The 21,415-nt window shown below is 43.8% G+C and overlaps 1 protein-coding gene across 1 annotated transcript in view; it reads right to left on the bottom strand.

Annotated features, from left to right (window-relative positions):
- Positions 1–1,056: 1,056 nt before the first annotated feature.
- LOC138356844 (uncharacterized) overlaps positions 1,057–21,415 on the bottom strand; it is a gene marked incomplete at its 3' end in the record, with an annotated part of 35,589 nt that continues 15,230 nt past the window's right edge. The window contains exons 3-8 of the mRNA XM_069313187.1: positions 3,454–3,579; positions 2,875–2,982; positions 2,506–2,577; positions 2,071–2,193; positions 1,333–1,620; positions 1,057–1,155 (exon numbers count right to left, since the gene is read on the bottom strand). Of these exons, the coding sequence (XP_069169288.1) occupies positions 1,057–1,155; positions 1,333–1,620; positions 2,071–2,193; positions 2,506–2,577; positions 2,875–2,982; positions 3,454–3,579 (816 nt within the window). The remainder of the gene's footprint in view (positions 1,156–1,332; positions 1,621–2,070; positions 2,194–2,505; positions 2,578–2,874; positions 2,983–3,453; positions 3,580–21,415) is intronic.

Raw genomic sequence — 21,415 nt, 5'->3', positions numbered from 1 at the left:
TGTGTGTGTGTTTTGTGTGTGTGTGTGTGTGTGTGTGTGTGTGTGTGTGTGTGTGTGTGTGTGTGTGTGTGTGTGTGTGTGTGTGTGTGTGTTGTGTGTGCGAGTAGAATAGGAGATGCCACATAGAGCCATCTATGTAGGGGGATCAGATAAGAAATCAGAAGCGGGGAGCCACATAGTGCCACTCCATATTAGGTCACCCAAGGTGTGAGTGGTAGCAGTCGAAAAAACAGTGAAGATAGGTATCTATTATGTGCCACTATGATCATGTTCATTTACAGTAAAGTAGCTACCTATGAAGGGCAATCAGATAAGAAAATCAGAGGCGGAGTGCCACTTAGAGCCACCCCATATTAGGTCGTCCAAGGTGTGGGGCAGCAACAATCGTAAAAATAGTGAAGATAGGTATCTATTATGTGTTGCTATGTTCATGTTCATGTTCATTTATACAGAAAAGTATGACAGTATATTTGTATAATAAACACTCAGGTGAGCGGCAGATACCCCCCCCCCACTTCCCTCTATGGGACAGGTGTAAAAACAGGATCCTCGCAGAAGGGGCGGTCCCCCCCTCACCAGCCCTCCTCATACTTGATGACCTTGAGTGTACCGTAAGAGGGGCCAGCCTCCCTTAGTTGTTTTTAAGTTGGATATATTTTAAGCCTCTATACTTAAAGAAGGAGAAAAAGAAATAATCCTGATGATTTATAGATTATATTATCAAAGTACATAGGGTTAAACATAGTCGTATTGTAGGTCATCTCCCCCCACATAATATTTATTAACAAGACCTCTCCTTCTCGCCCACAAGTCCGTTGTGGGGTCTTCCTCCCCCTCCTCCTCCTCCTCCTGGGACGAAGATGATGACTCATCATCTCCCAGAGAGTGAATGGGATGTAGTGCGCCTCCCTCAGGTGACTGACTGCTGACGTCATAGGGTTCACTCTCGCTGGTGGGGCGTTGTCCTTCCTCTCCTTGTGGTTCAATGACGTCACCACCTTCACTCTCGGAGGACATTCCTTGGGCTGAGGTGTTGGGGTGGGGGTCGGATGGTATGTCTGGGTGACCATACGCTAGGCTAGTGTATTTATTTAGGTAAAAGCGCTTATCATCAAATGCACTTAAACCCCTCTTAGTATTGAATGTGGTTGCCATCTGCCCCCCTACATTCCTTATTTAGGAGAAGTTAAAAGTATTCACTACACCATTGCTGTGTAGGGTCTCATTAAAGTGGTTATGTGTTAAAGATCTTTGCACAGCTCAGGGAATACCCTTAGCGGTGATGGAATTTTTATTGTCAAGCAAAAGCACACTATACATTTTGGGCTTGAGTGCCACAACTTCAAGGATGTGTTTATCTGACACCTCTGACTTTAACAGCCCTAAAACACCCTTTTTAGAAGGATCATACAAGGGGTGAGTTTCAGGAAAATTACTCGTATCCATCCACAAACTAAGGGGTTCTTTCCCCATCTCATTAAAAACATCTTCAGCTAGTAAGGTGAAAATGAAACTGTCTGTATCACTATACACCAGTTGTACCCTATCTGAATAGTGGTTCTTAAGTACCCTGTACCAAAAATGGTACAAGCTGTATTTTGCTAGCTCAAGAATCTGAAACCCAATGTAATTAGGATGAGTAATTTTAATGAATGGTCTGGAACTGACAGACAATAATTTATTGTCGCCTAAATGCACCATTCGTTTAAAGCGAGGATTCTTCACCTCTCGTAAAAAGACCCTAGCTGAAGTCACTAGTTTGGTGTCAATGGCATAACGAGCTGGATTCAGTAGCATTTTACCAAAAACACTGTTCGTCAGTAATTTGAAGAGTGTTTTCCTATCATTACTGGTGGAAGCATTTCTATTGTTAACGTTGGTGTTAACAAATTCTGCCATAAAATCTGACTGGTGGAACTCGTAAATTGCATGTATTGTTTCCACTTCAAGTCCTATCTCAATAAATAGTTGTAAAAGGTGAAGAGATATGAAATAATGTTTCTTGGGGAGATGATCTCCAACCAGTTTGATGTTTTTTGGGGGGAGGTGTGTGATGTTATTTGTTTCCAGAAGTCCCCTACTAAATGGTGAGATATCCTCCTTACTTATTCCCCTATGGTGTAAACAAAGGGGCAGATCGTCTGTTAGTCTAGCTATTTCAGGTCTTAAAAGTTTGGTGTCAATTAAGAGCCAGTACCCTTTGTTAGAAGAGAAAGGCTGTTCTGTCATTATCTTCCCCCCGCTAATGAAGGAGTTCATCTCATCAGATGATAGTCTCCTTAGTCCCCCATGGGGCAATTTCCTAGTCATACAACTCCCATAGAGGGAGTTGAAGTCGAGATAAAGTAAGAATGAAGACCTATCCTCCTGGGGGTTAAAAGATGGGTTGACATAGCGGTTGTTAGCTCTGACATAACTCCTAACTGCAGTTGTAAAACCCCCTCGTATGTTTTGTGATATGAGATTGTGCAACGTCACATCTGCACTTAACTCCAACGATATTCTACTACTTTTCAGGAAGCAGTCGTAGGAGTACCCTGGGAGGCTGCAATAGTGTGTCAATTCTAAAGAATATATATCATTTAGAATTGCCCTGTGGTGTGTAAAAATGTCAGCCAGTAATCCTACATCACACCTCAAATAAATGAGGAGGTAGTCTTTTAATGTCCTACACCCTGTAGCCTCCCATACTAATTTAGAATGTCTATATTCGTCCAAAGTTATACCTGATTTGTTTAGGGAGCTGTAGAACATTTCAATAGGAGGGAGTGTTGTGTCATTAAAGCAGCTGATTTTTGTGGTATATTCATAAGGGAAAAACTTCTTACCCTTTAAGAGTAGGTGGTGACTCTTTTTGGGCAAACCCTCTATCATTGAGTGAGTGAATGTTAAGGGGCTGGCTGAATCAATGTGGGTCTTTGCTAGGGATGAAAGACTACCTGTAATAAAAGCCAGTGAATCAAGAAATTTAAGCTTCCCTATTTCCACCTTAAGATATTTCGTCCCCTGTCTCATGAGGATATTGCTCTTAATATTTGAATCCATGGTAAACTCCCTCAAAATTAAGCCCATGTCATAAGACATATTATGGGCAATTAGAACTAAACTCTCCAGAGCATTCTTGTGGCGGAGGTTGCAGTAATTACATAGAGCTCCAATATAATTGAGCTTTTCCCTAAGGTGATCATGATGTTGAACCTTGAAATTGGAGGGGGTAAATACCCGCTCACAAAACTGGCAGTGAGTCTGTCTCCTAAAATGGATCATATCCTCAAGAGACATGTCTATTTCATAATGGTGGAGGGTGGATCTGATAATTTCCCATTTGGTAGCAACTCGCTGCATGAAATGAGTAACACTGTCCCCCCCAAAATAAGTAAATTTATCAATGACAGTGTGGTTCCTATCAACAATTATATAGCTGTATGCTATAGGTCTATGTATGGCTGTAACAGAACCTAGACAATCCTCAGTGCTTAGGACACACTCGAAATCAAAATAGCTCACATGGGAAGGGGCGTAACCTTTCCCAGTATTTTTAAAATGGAGTGTGTCCCCAGGCTGAGGGTAGATAATTTTCTGAGTGATGTCGCAGGAAGATGAGTGATTTGTTAGCTCAGACGAATTTTGATATTCTGAGAGACAGTTTCTACAGAAGACTGTCTTTCGTTTGTGGCTGCGAGTAAAGTTCCGTAGGAACTTATCGAACTCTTTAATCAACGCCACATGAGATTCCCCCAATAACAATAAAGGAACTATGACCGAGTACTGTCTGCTACCACGACGACAAAGAGAGACGTGATAGACGCCATCTGTATGTTTGTGTATTGAATACAAAAAAATGGATAGTTTATTTCTATTCTCCAATTTAGAGATATCCTCCCAAGACAGAGGGAAGGATAAATTGTCGTATTTGACCATTTTCCTAATCCTAGAGTGAGACTCTACAAGTCTCCCTATACGTCTCCACTTCCACCCTTGTTGTGACGCCAGAAAAGCAGCAATGCACTGAATAATGCATGTTTTATTGTTACCAGCTGGGTTTGGGTTGAAGACCTCATGCCGTCCCCTTAGAAATGGGGGATAAGGGACATAATCCCCCAAAACTGACCTTACACTTGCATTACAGATGACGATTTTAAGGAAATCGACATTATATAATATGAAACCACTCCCCTCTGTTTCTGAAAGGAGATCTTCCAGTCGTGTAATCATATAAGCCACCCAGCTATCAATAAGATTACCCACATCCTCAAGAGTTACCAGTCTAGCGGGTGTTGTTATGAAGTGTTCTCTAAAGTCATCATCTTCCGTGAGTCGTTGTTTCAAAAGTGTTACCTTTACTTCGAGGAGGATTTTTAATGATGAAGTAAAATTGCCATGTCCCCCAAGAGAATTCATGTAATTCTCTATTTCAGATATGTAATAGTCCCTAAAGTTGCTTAGGAGTCCTATAGGGTCTGTGGCGAAGGCTGAGGGGATGGAATATTCCAGCCTAGTAAAGAGATTCCCCAGAGCCCCTACCCTATTAATTAAGTGGGGAGTGTCTATAGCATCCTCCTCATCTGGGGAATTTTCATCACTATTTAGGGCGTTAAGTCTATTGTTGACAGGGGGTCTAAGACCACTAGGGCCCGGCTGAGAGATGTCACCCCTATCACCACCACCATCGACAACATCACCATCATCACCATCATCATCATCACTCATCGCTTCCTCTCCCCCCTCCCCTCCACCTAAGGGGTTATTGTCACGCTGTGCTTTGTCATGTTCCTCCCCAACCTGCCTCTGAATCGCTCCTGGAATGGAATAATAATAATAAATAATAATAATAATAATAATAATAATAATAATAATAATAATAATAAAACGGCAACACCCACTCACTAAACCCCATGACATAAGTTCTCAAAAAAAAAGATTCTTAAGAGAAATAAAGGTGGAGGGTTTATTCACTCACCACGGGGACATGTTTGTAGATGTTCAGAGGTCAAGTCCTCACACACAGAGGTCCCACAATTATCACAAGGGAAAGTGTGGTGAGGTCTCAAGGTTGTATTTCCACACAAGAAGCACAAGAAGCCATCCTCTCTGGAAGGGAGGGTGGGCTGGCGACGTTTACCTAATGAAGGAAATAGTGTATAATTTATATACACTCTCTCTCCCACACTCGCGGAGAAGGGGGAAAACCCATCTTAATATTTCACATTTGAATTAAATAAATAAATAAATATATAAAATACGGTCATACCTCCAGCACAGGTTCTCCTGTGTTCACCACTAGACTGTACACATACAGTTTCTCCGCAGAAGAAACATGTGTAACACCTATGAACGAAGAGATGTGATGAGCCCCATCCACAAATTCTACAAATATCACCAACTCGAGACATAACGATCACGCTTACCTAGAATAAATAAATATATATATATATATATATATATATATATATATATATATAAGGCACAACTCTCCTAAACACAAGAGTGAAGTATACAACTTTAGAACACTTTCCCACCAGGAGACTCGAACCCTAGCCAGCACAGAAGCCTTCCAGCAACTGGCATAACAGGTACGCCTTAACCCTCTCCACCACCTGCTCAGACCCTTAAAAGAGATGCTAATTTCGGAGTATTTAAATACACCAAAGATCAACACCTCCCAAGAGCACTAGAGCAAGTGAGGGGTCATTTAGACGTTAATTTCATCAAGTCCCTGTTAATATGGGAAGACACAGTGTCTATGCTTAAGGCACAACTCTCCTAAACACGAGAGTGAAGTATACAACTTTAGAACACTTTCCCACCAGGAGACTCGAACCCTAGCCAGCACAGAAGCCTTCCAGCAACTGGCATAACAGGTACGCCTTAACCCTCTCCACCACCTGCTCAGACCCTTAAAAGAGATGCTAATTTCGGAGTATTTAAATACACCAAAGATCAACACCTCCCAAGAGCACTAGAGCAAGTGAGGGGTCATTTAGACGTTAATTTCATCAAGTCCCTGTTAATATGGGAAGACACAGTGTCTATGCTTAAGGCACAACTCTCCTAAACACGAGAGTGAAGTATACAACTTTAGAACACTTTCCCACCAGGAGACTCGAACCCTAGCCAGCACAGAAGCCTTCCAGCAACTGGCATAACAGGTACGCCTTAACCCTCTCCACCACCTGCTCAGACCCTTAAAAGAGATGCTAATTTCGGAGTATTTAAATACACCAAAGATCAACACCTCCCAAGAGCACTAGAGCAAGTGAGGGGTCATTTAGACGTTAATTTCATCAAGTCCCTGTTAATATGGGAAGACACAGTGTCTATGCTTAAGGCACAACTCTCCTAAACACGAGAGTGAAGTATACAACTTTAGAACACTTTCCCACCAGGAGACTCGAACCCTAGCCAGCACAGAAGCCTTCCAGCAACTGGCATAACAGGTACGCCTTAACCCTCTCCACCACCTGCTCAGACCCTTAAAAGAGATGCTAATTTCGGAGTATTTAAATACACCAAAGATCAACACCTCCCAAGAGCACTAGAGCAAGTGAGGGGTCATTTAGACGTTAATTTCATCAAGTCCCTGTTAATATGGGAAGACACAGTGTCTATGCTTAAGGCACAACTCTCCTAAACACGAGAGTGAAGTATACAACTTTAGAACACTTTCCCACCAGGAGACTCGAACCCTAGCCAGCACAGAAGCCTTCCAGCAACTGGCATAACAGGTACGCCTTAACCCTCTCCACCACCTGCTCAGACCCTTAAAAGAGATGCTAATTTCGGAGTATTTAAATACACCAAAGATCAACACCTCCCAAGAGCACTAGAGCAAGTGAGGGGTCATTTAGACGTTAATTTCATCACGTCCCTGTTAATATGGGAAGACACAGTGTCTATGCTTAAGGCACAACTCTCCTAAACACGAGAGTGAAGTATACAACTTTAGAACACTTTCCCACCAGGAGACTCGAACCCTAGCCAGCACAGAAGCCTTCCAGCAACTGGCATAACAGGTACGCCTTAACCCTCTCCACCACCTGCTCAGACCCTTAAAAGAGATGCTAATTTCAGAGTATTTAAATACACCAAAGATCAACACCTCCCAAGAGCACTAGAGCAAGTGAGGGGTCATTTAGACGTTAATTTCATCAAGTCCCTGTTAATATGGGAAGACACAGTGTCTATGCTTAAGGCACAACTCTCCTAAACACGAGAGTGAAGTATACAACTTTAGAACACTTTCCCACCAGGAGACTCGAACCCTAGCCAGCACAGAAGCCTTCCAGCAACTGGCATAACAGGTACGCCTTAACCCTCTCCACCACCTGCTCAGACCCTTAAAAGAGATGCTAATTTCGGAGTATTTAAATACACCAAAGATCAACACCTCCCAAGAGCACTAGAGCAAGTGAGGGGTCATTTAGACGTTAATTTCATCAAGTCCCTGTTAATATGGGAAGACACAGTGTCTATGCTTAAGGCACAACTCTCCTAAACACGAGAGTGAAGTATACAACTTTAGAACACTTTCCCACCAGGAGACTCGAACCCTAGCCAGCACAGAAGCCTTCCAGCAACTGGCATAACAGGTACGCCTTAACCCTCTCCACCACCTGCTCAGACCCTTAAAAGAGATGCTAATTTCGGAGTATTTAAATACACCAAAGATCAACACCTCCCAAGAGCACTAGAGCAAGTGAGGGGTCATTTAGACGTTAATTTCATCAAGTCCCTGTTAATATGGGAAGACACAGTGTCTATGCTTAAGGCACAACTCTCCTAAACACGAGAGTGAAGTATACAACTTTAGAACACTTTCCCACCAGGAGACTCGAACCCTAGCCAGCACAGAAGCCTTCCAGCAACTGGCATAACAGGTACGCCTTAACCCTCTCCACCACCTGCTCAGACCCTTAAAAGAGATGCTAATTTCGGAGTATTTAAATACACCAAAGATCAACACCTCCCAAGAGCACTAGAGCAAGTGAGGGGTCATTTAGACGTTAATTTCATCAAGTCCCTGTTAATATGGGAAGACACAGTGTCTATGCTTAAGGCACAACTCTCCTAAACACGAGAGTGAAGTATACAACTTTAGAACACTTTCCCACCAGGAGACTCGAACCCTAGCCAGCACAGAAGCCTTCCAGCAACTGGCATAACAGGTACGCCTTAACCCTCTCCACCACCTGCTCAGACCCTTAAAAGAGATGCTAATTTCGGAGTATTTAAATACACCAAAGATCAACACCTCCCAAGAGCACTAGAGCAAGTGAGGGGTCATTTAGACGTTAATTTCATCAAGTCCCTGTTAATATGGGAAGACACAGTGTCTATGCTTAAGGCACAACTCTCCTAAACACGAGAGTGAAGTATACAACTTTAGAACACTTTCCCACCAGGAGACTCGAACCCTAGCCAGCACAGAAGCCTTCCAGCAACTGGCATAACAGGTACGCCTTAACCCTCTCCACCACCTGCTCAGACCCTTAAAAGAGATGCTAATTTCGGAGTATTTAAATACACCAAAGATCAACACCTCCCAAGAGCACTAGAGCAAGTGAGGGGTCATTTAGACGTTAATTTCATCAAGTCCCTGTTAATATGGGAAGACACAGTGTCTATGCTTAAGGCACAACTCTCCTAAACACGAGAGTGAAGTATACAACTTTAGAACACTTTCCCACCAGGAGACTCGAACCCTAGCCAGCACAGAAGCCTTCCAGCAACTGGCATAACAGGTACGCCTTAACCCTCTCCACCACCTGCTCAGACCCTTAAAAGAGATGCTAATTTCGGAGTATTTAAATACACCAAAGATCAACACCTCCCAAGAGCACTAGAGCAAGTGAGGGGTCATTTAGACGTTAATTTCATCAAGTCCCTGTTAATATGGGAAGACACAGTGTCTATGCTTAAGGCACAACTCTCCTAAACACGAGAGTGAAGTATACAACTTTAGAACACTTTCCCACCAGGAGACTCGAACCCTAGCCAGCACAGAAGCCTTCCAGCAACTGGCATAACAGGTACGCCTTAACCCTCTCCACCACCTGCTCAGACCCTTAAAAGAGATGCTAATTTCGGAGTATTTAAATACACCAAAGATCAACACCTCCCAAGAGCACTAGAGCAAGTGAGGGGTCATTTAGACGTTAATTTCATCAAGTCCCTGTTAATATGGGAAGACACAGTGTCTATGCTTAAGGCACAACTCTCCTAAACACGAGAGTGAAGTATACAACTTTAGAACACTTTCCCACCAGGAGACTCGAACCCTAGCCAGCACAGAAGCCTTCCAGCAACTGGCATAACAGGTACGCCTTAACCCTCTCCACCACCTGCTCAGACCCTTAAAAGAGATGCTAATTTCGGAGTATTTAAATACACCAAAGATCAACACCTCCCAAGAGCACTAGAGCAAGTGAGGGGTCATTTAGACGTTAATTTCATCAAGTCCCTGTTAATATGGGAAGACACAGTGTCTATGCTTAAGGCACAACTCTCCTAAACACGAGAGTGAAGTATACAACTTTAGAACACTTTCCCACCAGGAGACTCGAACCCTAGCCAGCACAGAAGCCTTCCAGCAACTGGCATAACAGGTACGCCTTAACCCTCTCCACCACCTGCTCAGACCCTTAAAAGAGATGCTAATTTCGGAGTATTTAAATACACCAAAGATCAACACCTCCCAAGAGCACTAGAGCAAGTGAGGGGTCATTTAGACGTTAATTTCATCAAGTCCCTGTTAATATGGGAAGACACAGTGTCTATGCTTAAGGCACAACTCTCCTAAACACGAGAGTGAAGTATACAACTTTAGAACACTTTCCCACCAGGAGACTCGAACCCTAGCCAGCACAGAAGCCTTCCAGCAACTGGCATAACAGGTACGCCTTAACCCTCTCCACCACCTGCTCAGACCCTTAAAAGAGATGCTAATTTCGGAGTATTTAAATACACCAAAGATCAACACCTCCCAAGAGCACTAGAGCAAGTGAGGGGTCATTTAGACGTTAATTTCATCAAGTCCCTGTTAATATGGACTTGCTCTAGTGCTCTTGGGAGGTGTTGATCTTTGGTGTATTTAAATACTCCGAAATTAGCATCTCTTTTAAGGGTCTGAGCAGGTGGTGGAGAGGGTTAAGGCGTACCTGTTATGCCAGTTGCTGGAAGGCTTCTGTGCTGGCTAGGGTTCGAGTCTCCTGGTGGGAAAGTGTTCTAAAGTTGTATACTTCACTCTCGTGTTTAGGAGAGTTGTGCCTTAAGCATAGACACTGTGTCTTCCCATATTAACAGGGACTTGATGAAATTAACGTCTAAATGACCCCTCACTTGCTCTAGTGCTCTTGGGAGGTGTTGATCTTTGGTGTATTTAAATACTCCGAAATTAGCATCTCTTTTAAGGGTCTGAGCAGGTGGTGGAGAGGGTTAAGGCGTACCTGTTATGCCAGTTGCTGGAAGGCTTCTGTGCTGGCTAGGGTTCGAGTCTCCTGGTGGGAAAGTGTTCTAAAGTTGTATACTTCACTCTCGTGTTTAGGAGAGTTGTGCCTTAAGCATAGACACTGTGTCTTCCCATATTAACAGGGACTTGATGAAATTAACGTCTAAATGACCCCTCACTTGCTCTAGTGCTCTTGGGAGGTGTTGATCTTTGGTGTATTTAAATACTCCGAAATTAGCATCTCTTTTAAGGGTCTGAGCAGGTGGTGGAGAGGGTTAAGGCGTACCTGTTATGCCAGTTGCTGGAAGGCTTCTGTGCTGGCTAGGGTTCGAGTCTCCTGGTGGGAAAGTGTTCTAAAGTTGTATACTTCACTCTCGTGTTTAGGAGAGTTGTGCCTTAAGCATAGACACTGTGTCTTCCCATATTAACAGGGACTTGATGAAATTAACGTCTAAATGACCCCTCACTTGCTCTAGTGCTCTTGGGAGGTGTTGATCTTTGGTGTATTTAAATACTCCGAAATTAGCATCTCTTTTAAGGGTCTGAGCAGGTGGTGGAGAGGGTTAAGGCGTACCTGTTATGCCAGTTGCTGGAAGGCTTCTGTGCTGGCTAGGGTTCGAGTCTCCTGGTGGGAAAGTGTTCTAAAGTTGTATACTTCACTCTCGTGTTTAGGAGAGTTGTGCCTTAAGCATAGACACTGTGTCTTCCCATATTAACAGGGACTTGATGAAATTAACGTCTAAATGACCCCTCACTTGCTCTAGTGCTCTTGGGAGGTGTTGATCTTTGGTGTATTTAAATACTCCGAAATTAGCATCTCTTTTAAGGGTCTGAGCAGGTGGTGGAGAGGGTTAAGGCGTACCTGTTATGCCAGTTGCTGGAAGGCTTCTGTGCTGGCTAGGGTTCGAGTCTCCTGGTGGGAAAGTGTTCTAAAGTTGTATACTTCACTCTCGTGTTTAGGAGAGTTGTGCCTTAAGCATAGACACTGTGTCTTCCCATATTAACAGGGACTTGATGAAATTAACGTCTAAATGACCCCTCACTTGCTCTAGTGCTCTTGGGAGGTGTTGATCTTTGGTGTATTTAAATACTCCGAAATTAGCATCTCTTTTAAGGGTCTGAGCAGGTGGTGGAGAGGGTTAAGGCGTACCTGTTATGCCAGTTGCTGGAAGGCTTCTGTGCTGGCTAGGGTTCGAGTCTCCTGGTGGGAAAGTGTTCTAAAGTTGTATACTTCACTCTCGTGTTTAGGAGAGTTGTGCCTTAAGCATAGACACTGTGTCTTCCCATATTAACAGGGACTTGATGAAATTAACGTCTAAATGACCCCTCACTTGCTCTAGTGCTCTTGGGAGGTGTTGATCTTTGGTGTATTTAAATACTCCGAAATTAGCATCTCTTTTAAGGGTCTGAGCAGGTGGTGGAGAGGGTTAAGGCGTACCTGTTATGCCAGTTGCTGGAAGGCTTCTGTGCTGGCTAGGGTTCGAGTCTCCTGGTGGGAAAGTGTTCTAAAGTTGTATACTTCACTCTCGTGTTTAGGAGAGTTGTGCCTTAAGCATAGACACTGTGTCTTCCCATATTAACAGGGACTTGATGAAATTAACGTCTAAATGACCCCTCACTTGCTCTAGTGCTCTTGGGAGGTGTTGATCTTTGGTGTATTTAAATACTCCGAAATTAGCATCTCTTTTAAGGGTCTGAGCAGGTGGTGGAGAGGGTTAAGGCGTACCTGTTATGCCAGTTGCTGGAAGGCTTCTGTGCTGGCTAGGGTTCGAGTCTCCTGGTGGGAAAGTGTTCTAAAGTTGTATACTTCACTCTCGTGTTTAGGAGAGTTGTGCCTTAAGCATAGACACTGTGTCTTCCCATATTAACAGGGACTTGATGAAATTAACGTCTAAATGACCCCTCACTTGCTCTAGTGCTCTTGGGAGGTGTTGATCTTTGGTGTATTTAAATACTCCGAAATTAGCATCTCTTTTAAGGGTCTGAGCAGGTGGTGGAGAGGGTTAAGGCGTACCTGTTATGCCAGTTGCTGGAAGGCTTCTGTGCTGGCTAGGGTTCGAGTCTCCTGGTGGGAAAGTGTTCTAAAGTTGTATACTTCACTCTCGTGTTTAGGAGAGTTGTGCCTTAAGCATAGACACTGTGTCTTCCCATATTAACAGGGACTTGATGAAATTAACGTCTAAATGACCCCTCACTTGCTCTAGTGCTCTTGGGAGGTGTTGATCTTTGGTGTATTTAAATACTCCGAAATTAGCATCTCTTTTAAGGGTCTGAGCAGGTGGTGGAGAGGGTTAAGGCGTACCTGTTATGCCAGTTGCTGGAAGGCTTCTGTGCTGGCTAGGGTTCGAGTCTCCTGGTGGGAAAGTGTTCTAAAGTTGTATACTTCACTCTCGTGTTTAGGAGAGTTGTGCCTTAAGCATAGACACTGTGTCTTCCCATATTAACAGGGACTTGATGAAATTAACGTCTAAATGACCCCTCACTTGCTCTAGTGCTCTTGGGAGGTGTTGATCTTTGGTGTATTTAAATACTCCGAAATTAGCATCTCTTTTAAGGGTCTGAGCAGGTGGTGGAGAGGGTTAAGGCGTACCTGTTATGCCAGTTGCTGGAAGGCTTCTGTGCTGGCTAGGGTTCGAGTCTCCTGGTGGGAAAGTGTTCTAAAGTTGTATACTTCACTCTCGTGTTTAGGAGAGTTGTGCCTTAAGCATAGACACTGTGTCTTCCCATATTAACAGGGACTTGATGAAATTAACGTCTAAATGACCCCTCACTTGCTCTAGTGCTCTTGGGAGGTGTTGATCTTTGGTGTATTTAAATACTCCGAAATTAGCATCTCTTTTAAGGGTCTGAGCAGGTGGTGGAGAGGGTTAAGGCGTACCTGTTATGCCAGTTGCTGGAAGGCTTCTGTGCTGGCTAGGGTTCGAGTCTCCTGGTGGGAAAGTGTTCTAAAGTTGTATACTTCACTCTCGTGTTTAGGAGAGTTGTGCCTTAAGCATAGACACTGTGTCTTCCCATATTAACAGGGACTTGATGAAATTAACGTCTAAATGACCCCTCACTTGCTCTAGTGCTCTTGGGAGGTGTTGATCTTTGGTGTATTTAAATACTCCGAAATTAGCATCTCTTTTAAGGGTCTGAGCAGGTGGTGGAGAGGGTTAAGGCGTACCTGTTATGCCAGTTGCTGGAAGGCTTCTGTGCTGGCTAGGGTTCGAGTCTCCTGGTGGGAAAGTGTTCTAAAGTTGTATACTTCACTCTCGTGTTTAGGAGAGTTGTGCCTTAAGCATAGACACTGTGTCTTCCCATATTAACAGGGACTTGATGAAATTAACGTCTAAATGACCCCTCACTTGCTCTAGTGCTCTTGGGAGGTGTTGATCTTTGGTGTATTTAAATACTCCGAAATTAGCATCTCTTTTAAGGGTCTGAGCAGGTGGTGGAGAGGGTTAAGGCGTACCTGTTATGCCAGTTGCTGGAAGGCTTCTGTGCTGGCTAGGGTTCGAGTCTCCTGGTGGGAAAGTGTTCTAAAGTTGTATACTTCACTCTCGTGTTTAGGAGAGTTGTGCCTTAAGCATAGACACTGTGTCTTCCCATATTAACAGGGACTTGATGAAATTAACGTCTAAATGACCCCTCACTTGCTCTAGTGCTCTTGGGAGGTGTTGATCTTTGGTGTATTTAAATACTCCGAAATTAGCATCTCTTTTAAGGGTCTGAGCAGGTGGTGGAGAGGGTTAAGGCGTACCTGTTATGCCAGTTGCTGGAAGGCTTCTGTGCTGGCTAGGGTTCGAGTCTCCTGGTGGGAAAGTGTTCTAAAGTTGTATACTTCACTCTCGTGTTTAGGAGAGTTGTGCCTTAAGCATAGACACTGTGTCTTCCCATATTAACAGGGACTTGATGAAATTAACGTCTAAATGACCCCTCACTTGCTCTAGTGCTCTTGGGAGGTGTTGATCTTTGGTGTATTTAAATACTCCGAAATTAGCATCTCTTTTAAGGGTCTGAGCAGGTGGTGGAGAGGGTTAAGGCGTACCTGTTATGCCAGTTGCTGGAAGGCTTCTGTGCTGGCTAGGGTTCGAGTCTCCTGGTGGGAAAGTGTTCTAAAGTTGTATACTTCACTCTCGTGTTTAGGAGAGTTGTGCCTTAAGCATAGACACTGTGTCTTCCCATATTAACAGGGACTTGATGAAATTAACGTCTAAATGACCCCTCACTTGCTCTAGTGCTCTTGGGAGGTGTTGATCTTTGGTGTATTTAAATACTCCGAAATTAGCATCTCTTTTAAGGGTCTGAGCAGGTGGTGGAGAGGGTTAAGGCGTACCTGTTATGCCAGTTGCTGGAAGGCTTCTGTGCTGGCTAGGGTTCGAGTCTCCTGGTGGGAAAGTGTTCTAAAGTTGTATACTTCACTCTCGTGTTTAGGAGAGTTGTGCCTTAAGCATAGACACTGTGTCTTCCCATATTAACAGGGACTTGATGAAATTAACGTCTAAATGACCCCTCACTTGCTCTAGTGCTCTTGGGAGGTGTTGATCTTTGGTGTATTTAAATACTCCGAAATTAGCATCTCTTTTAAGGGTCTGAGCAGGTGGTGGAGAGGGTTAAGGCGTACCTGTTATGCCAGTTGCTGGAAGGCTTCTGTGCTGGCTAGGGTTCGAGTCTCCTGGTGGGAAAGTGTTCTAAAGTTGTATACTTCACTCTCGTGTTTAGGAGAGTTGTGCCTTAAGCATAGACACTGTGTCTTCCCATATTAACAGGGACTTGATGAAATTAACGTCTAAATGACCCCTCACTTGCTCTAGTGCTCTTGGGAGGTGTTGATCTTTGGTGTATTTAAATACTCCGAAATTAGCATCTCTTTTAAGGGTCTGAGCAGGTGGTGGAGAGGGTTAAGGCGTACCTGTTATGCCAGTTGCTGGAAGGCTTCTGTGCTGGCTAGGGTTCGAGTCTCCTGGTGGGAAAGTGTTCTAAAGTTGTATACTTCACTCTCGTGTTTAGGAGAGTTGTGCCTTAAGCATAGACACTGTGTCTTCCCATATTAACAGGGACTTGATGAAATTAACGTCTAAATGACCCCTCACTTGCTCTAGTGCTCTTGGGAGGTGTTGATCTTTGGTGTATTTAAATACTCCGAAATTAGCATCTCTTTTAAGGGTCTGAGCAGGTGGTGGAGAGGGTTAAGGCGTACCTGTTATGCCAGTTGCTGGAAGGCTTCTGTGCTGGCTAGGGTTCGAGTCTCCTGGTGGGAAAGTGTTCTAAAGTTGTATACTTCACTCTCGTGTTTAGGAGAGTTGTGCCTTAAGCATAGACACTGTGTCTTCCCATATTAACAGGGACTTGATGAAATTAACGTCTAAATGACCCCTCACTTGCTCTAGTGCTCTTGGGAGGTGTTGATCTTTGGTGTATTTAAATACTCCGAAATTAGCATCTCTTTTAAGGGTCTGAGCAGGTGGTGGAGAGGGTTAAGGCGTACCTGTTATGCCAGTTGCTGGAAGGCTTCTGTGCTGGCTAGGGTTCGAGTCTCCTGGTGGGAAAGTGTTCTAAAGTTGTATACTTCACTCTCGTGTTTAGGAGAGTTGTGCCTTAAGCAGAGACACTGTGTCTTCCCATATTAACAGGGACTTGATGAAATTAACGTCTAAATGACCCCTCACTTGCTCTAGTGCTCTTGGGAGGTGTTGATCTTTGGTGTATTTAAATACTCCGAAATTAGCATCTCTTTTAAGGGTCTGAGCAGGTGGTGGAGAGGGTTAAGGCGTACCTGTTATGCCAGTTGCTGGAAGGCTTCTGTGCTGGCTAGGGTTCGAGTCTCCTGGTGGGAAAGTGTTCTAAAGTTGTATACTTCACTCTCGTGTTTAGGAGAGTTGTGCCTTAAGCATAGACACTGTGTCTTCCCATATTAACAGGGACTTGATGAAATTAACGTCTAAATGACCCCTCACTTGCTCTAGTGCTCTTGGGAGGTGTTGATCTTTGGTGTATTTAAATACTCCGAAATTAGCATCTCTTTTAAGGGTCTGAGCAGGTGGTGGAGAGGGTTAAGGCGTACCTGTTATGCCAGTTGCTGGAAGGCTTCTGTGCTGGCTAGGGTTCGAGTCTCCTGGTGGGAAAGTGTTCTAAAGTTGTATACTTCACTCTCGTGTTTAGGAGAGTTGTGCCTTAAGCATAGACACTGTGTCTTCCCATATTAACAGGGACTTGATGAAATTAACGTCTAAATGACCCCTCACTTGCTCTAGTGCTCTTGGGAGGTGTTGATCTTTGGTGTATTTAAATACTCCGAAATTAGCATCTCTTTTAAGGGTCTGAGCAGGTGGTGGAGAGGGTTAAGGCGTACCTGTTATGCCAGTTGCTGGAAGGCTTCTGTGCTGGCTAGGGTTCGAGTCTCCTGGTGGGAAAGTGTTCTAAAGTTGTATACTTCACTCTCGTGTTTAGGAGAGTTGTGCCTTAAGCATAGACACTGTGTCTTCCCATATTAACAGGGACTTGATGAAATTAACGTCTAAATGACCCCTCACTTGCTCTAGTGCTCTTGGGAGGTGTTGATCTTTGGTGTATTTAAATACTCCGAAATTAGCATCTCTTTTAAGGGTCTGAGCAGGTGGTGGAGAGGGTTAAGGCGTACCTGTTATGCCAGTTGCTGGAAGGCTTCTGTGCTGGCTAGGGTTCGAGTCTCCTGGTGGGAAAGTGTTCTAAAGTTGTATACTTCACTCTCGTGTTTAGGAGAGTTGTGCCTTAAGCATAGACACTGTGTCTTCCCATATTAACAGGGACTTGATGAAATTAACGTCTAAATGACCCCTCACTTGCTCTAGTGCTCTTGGGAGGTGTTGATCTTTGGTGTATTTAAATACTCCGAAATTAGCATCTCTTTTAAGGGTCTGAGCAGGTGGTGGAGAGGGTTAAGGCGTACCTGTTATGCCAGTTGCTGGAAGGCTTCTGTGCTGGCTAGGGTTCGAGTCTCCTGGTGGGAAAGTGTTCTAAAGTTGTATACTTCACTCTCGTGTTTAGGAGAGTTGTGCCTTAAGCATAGACACTGTGTCTTCCCATATTAACAGGGACTTGATGAAATTAACGTCTAAATGACCCCTCACTTGCTCTAGTGCTCTTGGGAGGTGTTGATCTTTGGTGTATTTAAATACTCCGAAATTAGCATCTCTTTTAAGGGTCTGAGCAGGTGGTGGAGAGGGTTAAGGCGTACCTGTTATGCCAGTTGCTGGAAGGCTTCTGTGCTGGCTAGGGTTCGAGTCTCCTGGTGGGAAAGTGTTCTAAAGTTGTATACTTCACTCTCGTGTTTAGGAGAGTTGTGCCTTAAGCATAGACACTGTGTCTTCCCATATTAACAGGGACTTGATGAAATTAACGTCTAAATGACCCCTCACTTGCTCTAGTGCTCTTGGGAGGTGTTGATCTTTGGTGTATTTAAATACTCCGAAATTAGCATCTCTTTTAAGGGTCTGAGCAGGTGGTGGAGAGGGTTAAGGCGTACCTGTTATGCCAGTTGCTGGAAGGCTTCTGTGCTGGCTAGGGTTCGAGTCTCCTGGTGGGAAAGTGTTCTAAAGTTGTATACTTCACTCTCGTGTTTAGGAGAGTTGTGCCTTAAGCATAGACACTGTGTCTTCCCATATTAACAGGGACTTGATGAAATTAACGTCTAAATGACCCCTCACTTGCTCTAGTGCTCTTGGGAGGTGTTGATCTTTGGTGTATTTAAATACTCCGAAATTAGCATCTCTTTTAAGGGTCTGAGCAGGTGGTGGAGAGGGTTAAGGCGTACCTGTTATGCCAGTTGCTGGAAGGCTTCTGTGCTGGCTAGGGTTCGAGTCTCCTGGTGGGAAAGTGTTCTAAAGTTGTATACTTCACTCTCGTGTTTAGGAGAGTTGTGCCTTAAGCATAGACACTGTGTCTTCCCATATTAACAGGGACTTGATGAAATTAACGTCTAAATGACCCCTCACTTGCTCTAGTGCTCTTGGGAGGTGTTGATCTTTGGTGTATTTAAATACTCCGAAATTAGCATCTCTTTTAAGGGTCTGAGCAGGTGGTGGAGAGGGTTAAGGCGTACCTGTTATGCCAGTTGCTGGAAGGCTTCTGTGCTGGCTAGGGTTCGAGTCTCCTGGTGGGAAAGTGTTCTAAAGTTGTATACTTCACTCTCGTGTTTAGGAGAGTTGTGCCTTAAGCATAGACACTGTGTCTTCCCATATTAACAGGGACTTGATGAAATTAACGTCTAAATGACCCCTCACTTGCTCTAGTGCTCTTGGGAGGTGTTGATCTTTGGTGTATTTAAATACTCCGAAATTAGCATCTCTTTTAAGGGTCTGAGCAGGTGGTGGAGAGGGTTAAGGCGTACCTGTTATGCCAGTTGCTGGAAGGCTTCTGTGCTGGCTAGGGTTCGAGTCTCCTGGTGGGAAAGTGTTCTAAAGTTGTATACTTCACTCTCGTGTTTAGGAGAGTTGTGCCTTAAGCATAGACACTGTGTCTTCCCATATTAACAGGGACTTGATGAAATTAACGTCTAAATGACCCCTCACTTGCTCTAGTGCTCTTGGGAGGTGTTGATCTTTGGTGTATTTAAATACTCCGAAATTAGCATCTCTTTTAAGGGTCTGAGCAGGTGGTGGAGAGGGTTAAGGCGTACCTGTTATGCCAGTTGCTGGAAGGCTTCTGTGCTGGCTAGGGTTCGAGTCTCCTGGTGGGAAAGTGTTCTAAAGTTGTATACTTCACTCTCGTGTTTAGGAGAGTTGTGCCTTAAGCATAGACACTGTGTCTTCCCATATTAACAGGGACTTGATGAAATTAACGTCTAAATGACCCCTCACTTGCTCTAGTGCTCTTGGGAGGTGTTGATCTTTGGTGTATTTAAATACTCCGAAATTAGCATCTCTTTTAAGGGTCTGAGCAGGTGGTGGAGAGGGTTAAGGCGTACCTGTTATGCCAGTTGCTGGAAGGCTTCTGTGCTGGCTAGGGTTCGAGTCTCCTGGTGGGAAAGTGTTCTAAAGTTGTATACTTCACTCTCGTGTTTAGGAGAGTTGTGCCTTAAGCATAGACACTGTGTCTTCCCATATTAACAGGGACTTGATGAAATTAACGTCTAAATGACCCCTCACTTGCTCTAGTGCTCTTGGGAGGTGTTGATCTTTGGTGTATTTAAATACTCCGAAATTAGCATCTCTTTTAAGGGTCTGAGCAGGTGGTGGAGAAGGTTAAGGCGTACCTGTTATGCCAGTTGCTGGAAGGCTTCTGTGCTGGCTAGGGTTCGAGTCTCCTGGTGGGAAAGTGTTCTAAAGTTGTATGCTTCACTCTCGTGTTTAGGAGAGTTGTGCCTTAAGCATAGACACTGTGTCTTCCCATATTAACAGGGACTTGATGAAATTAACGTCTAAATGACCCCTCACTTGCTCTAGTGCTCTTGGGAGGTGTTGATCTTTGGTGTATTTAAATACTCCGAAATTAGCATCTCTTTTAAGGGTCTGAGCAGGTGGTGGAGAGGGTTAAGGCGTACCTGTTATGCCAGTTGCTGGAAGGCTTCTGTGCTGGCTAGGGTTCGAGTCTCCTGGTGGGAAAGTGTTCTAAAGTTGTATACTTCACTCTCGTGTTTAGGAGAGTTGTGCCTTAAGCATAGACACTGTGTCTTCCCATATTAACAGGGACTTGATGAAATTAACGTCTAAATGACCCCTCACTTGCTCTAGTGCTCTTGGGAGGTGTTGATCTTTGGTGTATTTAAATACTCCGAAATTAGCATCTCTTTTAAGGGTCTGAGCAGGTGGTGGAGAGGGTTAAGGCGTACCTGTTATGCCAGTTGCTGGAAGGCTTCTGTGCTGGCTAGGGTTCGAGTCTCCTGGTGGGAAAGTGTTCTAAAGTTGTATACTTCACTCTCGTGTTTAGGAGAGTTGTGCCTTAAGCATAGACACTGTGTCTTCCCATATTAACAGGGACTTGATGAAATTAACGTCTAAATGACCCCTCACTTGCTCTAGTGCTCTTGGGAGGTGTTGATCTTTGGTGTATTTAAATACTCCGAAATTAGCATCTCTTTTAAGGGTCTGAGCAGGTGGTGGAGAGGGTTAAGGCGTACCTATTATGCCAGTTGCTGGAAGGCTTCTGTGCTGGCTAGGGTTCGAGTCTCCTGGTGGGAAAGTGTTCTAAAGTTGTATACTTCACTCTCGTGTTTAGGAGAGTTGTGCCTTAAGCATAGACACTGTGTCTTCCCATATTAACAGGGACTTGATGAAATTAACGTCTAAATGACCCCTCACTTGCTCTAGTGCTCTTGGGAGGTGTTGATCTTTGGTGTATTTAAATACTCCGAAATTAGCATCTCTTTTAAGGGTCTGAGCAGGTGGTGGAGAGGGTTAAGGCGTACCTGTTATGCCAGTTGCTGGAAGGCTTCTGTGCTGGCTAGGGTTCGAGTCTCCTGGTGGGAAAGTGTTCTAAAGTTGTATACTTCACTCTCGTGTTTAGGAGAGTTGTGCCTTAAGCATAGACACTGTGTCTTCCCATATTAACAGGGACTTGATGAAATTAACGTCTAAATGACCCCTCACTTGCTCTAGTGCTCTTGGGAGGTGTTGATCTTTGGTGTATTTAAATACTCCGAAATTAGCATCTCTTTTAAGGGTCTGAGCAGGTGGTGGAGAGGGTTAAGGCGTACCTGTTATGCCAGTTGCTGGAAGGCTTCTGTGCTGGCTAGGGTTCGAGTCTCCTGGTGGGAAAGTGTTCTAAAGTTGTATATATATATATATATATATATATATATATATATATATATATATATATATATATATATATATATATATATATATATATATATATATATATATATATATCCCCCAGCACTCAAATCAGTCCACTTCTCATTCCTGCTCCTACTTATCTATATAAATATATATATATATATATATATATATATATATATATATATATATAATATATTTATATTTATTTATATATATATATATATATATA

Source organism: Procambarus clarkii, chromosome 74 (assembly GCF_040958095.1).
Source record: "Procambarus clarkii isolate CNS0578487 chromosome 74, FALCON_Pclarkii_2.0, whole genome shotgun sequence".
NCBI lineage: Eukaryota > Metazoa > Arthropoda > Malacostraca > Decapoda > Cambaridae > Procambarus > Procambarus clarkii.
This window is presented reverse-complemented; position numbering and strand designations above follow the sequence as displayed.